Consider the following 8,662-nt stretch of genomic DNA (forward strand, 5'->3'; position numbering starts at 1 on the left):
TCCTGGCAGCCAGCAGAGGACGGCCTGGGCGGGCCGGAGCTGGGATGGGCGGTCAGGCTTGTGTGTCCTCGACCTTCGGTCGTGCTCGGCCCGGGGGCGAACTCAGCCCTTCCGACGCGGAGCTCAGGAATCGGGGTGTCTTGCTGCGGAGGCCCCGCCGGCTCCCGTCCCTCTGCGCCCGTGTGTGTCCGTTTCTCTCCAAGGACCTCACAGGAACTGCTCCAAGATGGGCGGAGTCGGCGTTTAGGGGGTTCATGGGGCGCCCCCTAGATATCAGGGGCCGCGCCGCGACCTCGCGCTCCTGGGACCCACTCCCGCCTGGCCTTTCCCGGAGCTGTGTCCCCTCTCCCTCTCCTTTCTACTCCTTTAGGTTTAAATGTCGCTTTCTCTAGAACAGCGGTTCTCAACCTGTGGGTCGTCAACCTGTGGGTCACGACCCCTTTGGGGGTCCAACGACCCTTTCACAGGGGTTGCCTAAGACCATCGGAAAACACATATATAATTACATATTGTTTTTGTGATTAATCACTGTGCTTTAATTATGTTCAATTTGTAACAATGAAAATACATCCTGCATATCAGATATTTACATTACGATTCATAACAGTAGCAAAATTACAGTTATGAAGTAGCAACGAAAATAATTTTATGGTTGGGGGTCCCCACAACATGAGGAACTGTATGAAAGGGTCGCGGCATTAGGAAGGTTGAGAACCACTGCTCTAGAAGCTCTCCCGTGTCAAGTCTCGATCAGATTCTCAAGTCCCTCCCCGACCCGATCGTGGCCCGCGTGGCCATTGCCTATGGTGGTTCTGTAACCCTCGGCCAGACGACCCCAACCTATGCACAGCACTTAGACGTTGAGTGGCAGGTGTCATCAAACCTTGACTTGAGCAAGTACCTCTCTGAGCTGCAGTTCAGTCCTCATCCGGGCACACAGATGGGGAGCAGGAACTCCGCCTCCCACCCAGCCCTGCCCCTCGCCGGTGTCACCACCTTGACCATCACTGTGCTTCCAGGGATGCCGGTGGCACTGGGAGAGCTTTGGGGTGTCTGCAGCATTGGAGTGTCCCTGAGGCCCTCCACCCTCAGCCCTGAGGACAGAAGCGCTCTGACCACCCATGCCAAATGGTTTAATGTTTGGGGTAAGGAAGAGGGGGAGCAGGGTCTGGAGGAGTCACCCCCAAGGCAGAAGGGGACAGGTCGGGAGGTGGGAGGCCTGGTCCTAGCCTGGCCCCACCCCAGCCTTGCTGAGATTGTGGGCAGGTAGCCTCCCGCTCTGGGCTTCTGTGTTCACTGCTCTCCTTGGGAAGGCGGGGTCTCTGCAGAGGTGAGGCTGGAGGGCGTGGGGTCCGGGGTAAGAGGACTGTGTCCACAGGGCACCCCTCATCACTGAGCGTCCTGGTGAGGCCTCAGGCACGTTGCAGTGGGGGCCAGGAGCCCCATCCCAGCCGGGAGCGGCAGGCCCCCCTGATCCCTGTCAGCCTGGATATTGGGGAGGGGATACGGCGTCGGCCGGGCCCTTGGGATTCCAAGAGAGCTTGAGGCTCCAGGGTACAGGTCCTGATAGGCCAGGGCCCGGTAGGTGGCGGGGGCCAGCAGAGCCTCAGGGCTGGCCAGCAGCTGGTGGTGGAGCCGAGCAGGGCTCCTGGAGGTGGAAGCTGGAGCTTTGTTGGGATCTGAGGGAGGAAGTGGTCTGAGCGAACCCCAGACCTCCCCGCACAGCCACACCTGCCCTTCTCTGCTTCTTCCATCCCAGGTTGCCCACCTCAGCCTTTGCTCCTGCTCTTACCTCTGCCTGGGATTTCTTTCTCACTTTCTCCTTCCCAGTCCTTCAAGGCCCAGCTTGGGAACCACCTCCTCCAGGAAGTTCACCTGTTCGAGCCCCCGCCCCCCCTTCCCTCTCAGAACCGTGTTCCTACCCTGTTCTCTCTGCCCTGGGCCCCAAATTGCCTGAGAAATCTGCTTCCCCTCCTGTCCACACAGGTGCCCAGTGGACTGCTGAGTGAGCTGGAGCCTCTTGGAAGCCCTGTGGTGCTGCCCCCTGGCTGCTCACCCACCGTGTGGGCTCTGGTCCCCCTGGGGACTAACCTTTCTCCTGCTCTGCGGAGCCCCTCAGCAGGCAGGGCCCGAGGCTGCTGCGACTCCGGGCGGGGACGCTGGGCAGGGGCTGTGCAGATGCAGTCCTGGAGATGGACAGGCAGGGAGGGGGCAGGGGTCAAGGTGAAGAACCACGCCAAGGATCTGGTTCAGTCAGCCCATGAGACCCCAGGACCAGTCAATGGGTGTGGCCCTTCTAAGGAGCCCAGCCCTAGCAGATGCCTGGGGCTGGGGCTGAGGGGCTGGGCCAGGGCAGCGGGAAGCCTGACAGGAGTCAGTACCAGGAGTCCGGGTCACTCTCTCTAAAGCCCTTGGCGAAAGGGTTGCTGGCGATTTTCAGCTGCGTGATCTGCAGAGAAGAGAGTGAAGTTATGGGTCAGCCCCGAACTGGGGAAAGGCTGTGGGGCCCCAGGCTCACCCATCCTTACCTCCCTGGACCCCCCAGTCAGGAGGCCCTGGGACCCGGAACCACCGCGGGTGTGAAGGGAGGGGAATGACTGGGCAGATGCTCACTGAGTCCCGGGGAAGGAGAGAAGGGCTGGGGTCTGTGTGCATGGGGCGGCTAAGACTTGAGCCTCAGTCTCCATCCCTATGAAATGGGCTGGCAGGTGCCCCATGAGCTGTGGCCCAACCCACCCGGTGGTTCTGATACGCCGTCACGGCCGTGAACTGGGTCTCCGTGAACACAAAGGACTTGAAGTTCTCCTGGGCATAGCGCTCGCTGTCCTTGCGTGGGTCCACGAAGACCACGTGGAAGCGGGGCTGGTACCGGTGCATGGAGTTGAGAATGATCTGTGGGGGGACAGCAGCAAGCTGGCACTGAGGCTGCAGTGCTGTCCCCGGGCAGGGAATGCTCACCATTGGCCCCGCCCCCAGGAGGGAGCCCTGTGGGGCAGGGTCTCTGTCTGATTGAGAGTGTCAACTGTCCTGTGTGACCCACAATGGGCCTGCTCCGTGTGGGCGGTCCATACACTGCCCACGAGAAGGACAGTGTTTGCTGGAACATTCCCACTCCCTCAGCCCACTTCCCCCCCTGCCTGCACAGTCCCCTCTGCGGCCCAACCGCGGCCACGTGAGCTCGGCGCCCCAGCGGTGGCCAGCAGCAGTGGGTGGGGATGCTGGGCAGCAAGGCCATTGGCACCAAAGGCCCAGCCAGGCCTGGCTCCCGACTTTGTCACCATCAGGCCCCTGACTAGGCCGGGCCCTCCCCCGTGGCCGGGGCCTCACGTGGCCGTTGTCGTCCAGCAGGTTGTTGGTCAGCTTGAGCTTGTCAAAGGACACGATCTGGCGCATCCACTGCGCGCCCTTGGCCGGTGAGTCGGGGTGGAAGTGCACACGGCCGGGCGTGGCCGGGTCCGCCTTGCCGGCCACCAGCCAGGCCGAGCTGTGGAAGGCGTACCTGGGGAGCAGAGCGAGGGGGTGAGGGTGCCCGTCTGCATCACACAGCACCCTCACCTGCTGCCCCTGCCTGGAGCCAAGTCTGGCGGGGCAAAGGGGCTGTGAGCGCCCATGCACCATCCCCATCTTGCACACGAGGAACCAGAGGCTCTGAGAGGGTCCTGTGGTTCCACCCGCTGTCCTGGGTTAGCCCACTCTGCCTGTCCAGGCTGCCCACTGCCCACTGTCAGCTGCCTGGGCTAATGCCCATGCCACCAGACTCCCCACTCTTGCCCCAGGATAGGCCTCCCTGATGCTGCTTCATTAGCCCCTGCCTCCCTGGAGTGCAGCGAGGGGCCGACTCCCCATCTCAGCACCGGAGGACTGAGCCACCCGGTGGCCCCCACACCTGTATCTCTTGTCATCCAGGGGCACGAAGTCCATGAGCAGGGCGTAGTCAGCCAGCGAGTCCATGCCCAGGATCTTCACCTGGAAGGTGGGGAACATCCTCCTGCCGGAGGGAGGTGCCCAGCAGCCTGAGTGCGGCCCCAGCCTGGCCCGGCCGCACCCACACGCTCACCCGCCCCTGCCCCTCACACCTGCCTGCCTTGGTGACGATCATCTCTGTGCCCAGCTGGTTGAACTCCTCCCACAGAGCCTTCATCTCCAGCTGGACCGTCACGCTGGACACGTGCGGGTTCTTGGGGCCCTGCCCGGTGGGCTCACCCATGGCTTGGGCCCCTGTGGAGCCGGTGGAAAGGCCTGATGGGAACGGAGAAACCAGCCGGGGCTCCCAGCTGGAGCTGCTCATGGGCAGGGGGTAGGTCTCGGAGGCTGCAAGTACCCCAAGGCCTGCGGAGAGGAAGGCTGGGGAGAGAGGACAGAAGCATGGGCCCTGCTCGCCCCCACTCCACCCAGCTAGCCCTCAGCCTCCAGGCTGCATCTAGGTGCCTCTTTCTCCAGGAAGTCCTCCCTGACTGCCAGGTCTGTGTGTTCCCACAGTTAACGTGACTCAGCATCACCTCGTAAGTGAGTGCTCTGCCCCACTCACTTATCAAACCTCAGAGGGAAGGTAGGGAGGGTAGGGGTAAGGGGGAGAGATCAACCAAAGGACTTGTATGCATGCATATAAGCCTAACCAATGGACACAGATACCAGGGGGGTGAGGGCATGAGCTGGGGAGAAGGGGGGGGGATAAGGACACATACTAGTATATAATAGCTTAATCGATAAAGAAAATTAAATTAAATAAATAAACAAAAAGCTCCCGGAGGCCGGAGACCAGTCCTGGCTGGCTCCCCAGGGCATCTCGGAGCTGACAGGTGGCCGTGAGCAAATGGTTTCACTTCTCTGAGCCTCAGTTTCCACATCCATCACCAGGGCTTCGTAGGACCTGCTTCCTAGGGCTGATGTGAGGATCTGTGAGGACACCTGCAGGGCCGGACACACAGTAAGCCCTTCACAAATGACACATAATATAGATAATGGGACGCCTGAGATTGGGGTGCTTGGGGTGGGGTCTGTCTCAGCTCCGTGGAGACCCCACTGCCTTGTCCCCCGAAGAAGAGCTGCGCTGAGAGGAGATCCCCCACGTGACCACGAATTGCTCTTACCGTCTCTGACCTGGAAAACCCGCCCGAATCCTGCCTCCGGGAGCCAGCTTTCTGCTCTGGCCTCCTCACTATTTTCTCAAGATCCTGCCTTTTGATCTGCCATCCTGGCACAAGCCTTGGCCAAAAGCTTTGTTGTGGGGAGCCGGCACGGCCATGGCATACTCATGCCAGCTCAGCCCGGCTCAGTGACCCTGAGTGGGGGCGATGAAAGGCTTAGAAAAGACAGACAGGAGAATGAAAGCTGGGTCTCGGTGGGACGCTGCCCCTCTGATGGAGAGACAGCGCCCGCGCCCACAAGCCGTGTCTTTATTTTATAGCAGATGCCGCGAGGCACAGTAAGGGCGTGATCAAGATGTTTACAACATTCCCGTGGGTTTCGATCCTACTCAACTACATGCACCTGAACTCTATCACTCAGGCACGTGGGGCCATGTGTTTGGACCATAGGTTCAAGCTCACAACCATAGCTGTTCGCTATAATTGTGCTGGGAAGGCTCTGCCCTCCAAGCTGGGACTTGCACGTGGCCCTCTCCTCAGTCCGAGGCTTGAACCTGTCCAAACACTGTAGCGGCGCCCCACACTTTGTCCCTCTCCACCCTTCTGGTTAAAAAAAAAAAACAATCCTAACTACAATGAGATACTACTTTACACCCACGAGGATGGTGATTATCAAAACAATAACAACACAGAAAATGATGCATTGGTGAGGATGTGGAGCAATTGGAACCCTGTGCACTGCTGGGGGGCCTGTAAAACGGTGCAGTCGCTGTGGGAACAGAATGGTGGTTCCCCAAAAACTAAACTTGGGGTTACCACACTATGCAACAACCTTACTCCTAGGCAAATACCCAACAGAACTGAGCAGCGACCCGAACACTTATCTGTACATCAGTGCTCGCGGCAGCATTGTTCACAATAGGAGTGGTGGAAGCAACCCAAGTGCCCATGAATGGATAAGCAAAATGTGGTCTATCCAGACATTACTCACTATTCTTCAGCCCTAAAAAGACGGAAATTCTGCCCGGCCGGCGTGGCGCAGTGGTTGAGGGTGGACCTATGAACCAGGAGGTCACGGTTTGATTCCCAGGCAGAGTATATGCCTGGGTTGCAGGCCCGATCCCCAGTGTGGGGTGTGCGGGAGGCAGCTGATTGATGATTCTCTCTCATCACTGATGTTTCTATCTCTTTCTCTCTCTCTCCCATCCTCTCTGAAATAAATATATATATAGATAGATATTTTAAAAATGAAGGAAATTGAGGACATATGCTGAGTGAAATAAGCCAAACAGAAGGACAAATACTGTACGATTCCACTTACAGGAAGTCCCTAGAGCTGTCAAATCCGTAAACAGAAAGTAGGACGGTGGGTGCCAGGAGCTGGGGAGGGGAGGGGAAGTTCGTGTTTAAAGGGGACAGCGTTTCAGTGTTACGAGATGCAAAGCGTCCTGGAGCTGATGGTGGTGACGGCGGCACAGCAGCGTGAATGTGCGTCATGCCCCTAAACTGTGCATTTTTAAATGGTAATTTTAATGTTATGTACATTTTACACAATTAAACATTTTAAAATAGAAAAAAAAATCCTGAAACACAAGTGATTAGTTACTAGCAGCCCCAGGAGGGGCCGGGGATCTGGTAACACCATGGGACCCCCTGGGCAGAGGTAGAATCTCGGTGTCAGATGGATGGACAGACAGACAGATAGGTGGGTGGAGGGAGCGTCTAAAGAGCCAAACTGGCCAGAGCTGGCACTGAGGCGGCACCTGGTAAGAGTGGGGGCCCGGGACCACATTGGAGAAGGGGCATCTTGCTAAAGCCCCCGGTGTTCCTGGGGGCTGGGGGTGGGTGGGGTGGGATGTCCGGTCTGCCTACCCCAGTGGGCGTGACAGGTGGATAGACAGATGGCCCCCACCATCTGGGACCAGGCCGTTAGGTGGGCAGCTGCAGGAATGACATCCAGGTATGATGCCAGCCCCCAGCGTCCACGGTGGTGGGTCCCAAGGGTAGAAACTCATGGCTTTGCTGGGCCCAGGGGCTTCCCAGCTGGTCACTGGCTCCCAAGTCTTCCCTGAGCCCCCTGCCCATCCCAGCCAATGCCCTGCCCTTCAGTGCCCTCAGAAACCGGGAGGGGCCTGTCCTCGGCCCAGTTCCCCTAAAACCAGCACCGCTCAGGTCGGAGATGCCCATTTCCCACAGGCATCGAGTCCGTCTAGGGAGGAAGTTAGGTGCTTCTTGTCTAGCCCTCACCTTGATGCTCAGGGGGTGAGGCCCAGAGAGGGGAGGGGACAGGCCCAAGGTCACCCATGCCTGATAAGGTGTTCACCTCCCAGAAGCAACTCTGTCCCCTGCCTGTCGGCACCCCATAACTGCACCTGGATGTCTGGGAGTCCACCAGCCCTGCCCTGACAGCCTGGGTGCCCCTGCCTCTCCCTCTTGCCCGGGCCTGGGTCCAGTGGGGTTTCCCTGCTCTGCCCCACTCACTCCGGAGCCTGAACCCACCCCGGGGCGGCCTGGGGTGCCCACACTGTACCTGCCATGCGGACGGCCCGGATGTCCAGGAGCAGCCCTGCTCAGTCTGGGCACTGCCGGCCGGGGGGCGGGGTGGGGCGGGGGTGGTCAGCCACTCCTGGTCTCCTGGCTCATTCGGCGCACAGCCCGGCTCTCAGGTGCTCACTCCGTCCTCGGTCTCCTGGCAGGACTGTCCTTCCCTCCTCGGTCGCCCGGTCTTGGTTTTACACCTGGTCTCTGCAGGTGGGACCCGGCGGTGGGCTGTGCAGGCCCCTTTCTCCACGCCACCTCACGCTGCTCTGTCTCAGGCCACTGCCAGGCTGGTCCTGCCCTGGGCGGCGCATGTGGGAGGAGGGCAGGTGGGGAGGCTCTGACGTGGCAAAGCCTCCCTCTCCCCCTACCGGTCCCCCTCCTGGCTCCCTCCCTTCCCCGGCTGGGAGCCCCCAGCCATTCCTGATCAATGGCCCAGGCACAGGGTGGGGGCCTATCTTGAGGACGAGCTGGGTGGTCCACAGAGGCCCAGGCCTGACTGACTGGAGGGGCTGGGGCCGATGGGGCCTCGGGGAGATTGGAGGCCAGGGCAGTGGCAGTAGCAGCAGGGGCTGCATGGCAGGGGCAGGGGCCTCTCACCAGGACCCAGACCCCTGACCTGGGGCTGCTGGGGTGGAGTCAGGGGCAGCTGGAGCAGGAAACCCAGGGGGCGGCAGGAGCAAGCGCTGCAGAGACAGCCCCGCCTGGGCGGGAGGGAGCCTGTGCTCCCCATGGTTTGGCCCAATGAGCTGTGCTACACTGGCAGGTCCCTGACAATCCCTGTGCCTCGGTTTCCCCAACTGAACTAGGTGCATAATCTCTTCTGCCTGGGATGGCGGTAAGCCGGCCCCACCCTGGCTGAGGATGGGAGGCTGGCCCAGGGCAAGGCCGCGGGGTTGGTGTCTGCGCTGCCCACGGGTCTGTCTATTCTCTCCAGCCAGACCAGGTACCGTCTCCAGGCTGCCCCCTGCTGGCCCTGTGCTGGGCATTCAGGGGACACACAACCACTGGCCAGGAAGGCAGAGGGTGTGGCCCCC

At 60.3% G+C, this 8,662-nt stretch overlaps 1 protein-coding gene across 1 annotated transcript; it reads right to left on the reverse strand.

The window, feature by feature from the left end:
* Positions 1-669: 669 nt before the first annotated feature.
* Positions 670-7,755, reverse strand: TBX10 (T-box 10). The gene is made up of 8 exons (XM_014538111.1): positions 7,618-7,755; positions 4,077-4,344; positions 3,887-3,988; positions 3,328-3,499; positions 2,737-2,892; positions 2,382-2,449; positions 2,092-2,186; positions 670-1,679 (listed from the first exon to the last, which is right to left on the reverse strand). The coding sequence occupies exons 1-8, from the start codon at positions 7,622-7,624 to the stop codon at positions 1,390-1,392; spliced, it is 1,158 nt and encodes a 385-aa protein (XP_014393597.1). The 5' UTR covers positions 7,625-7,755; the 3' UTR covers positions 670-1,389.
* Positions 7,756-8,662: the final 907 nt, after the last annotated feature.

Source organism: Myotis brandtii, unplaced genomic scaffold (assembly GCF_000412655.1).
Source record: "Myotis brandtii unplaced genomic scaffold, ASM41265v1 scaffold187, whole genome shotgun sequence".
Classification (NCBI taxonomy): domain Eukaryota; kingdom Metazoa; phylum Chordata; class Mammalia; order Chiroptera; family Vespertilionidae; genus Myotis; species Myotis brandtii.

Bases quoted from the DNA above. Each gene is read 5' to 3' on its own strand.
- TBX10 (XM_014538111.1), bottom strand. The intron at 3,989-4,076 runs GTGTGAGGGGCA...TCCCTCCGGCAG, and splicing joins ATCGTCACCAAGGCAGGCAG to GAGGATGTTCCCCACCTTCC. The intron at 3,500-3,886 runs GTGTGGGGGCCA...TCTGCTCCCCAG, and splicing joins CTGGATGACAAGAGATACAG to GTACGCCTTCCACAGCTCGG.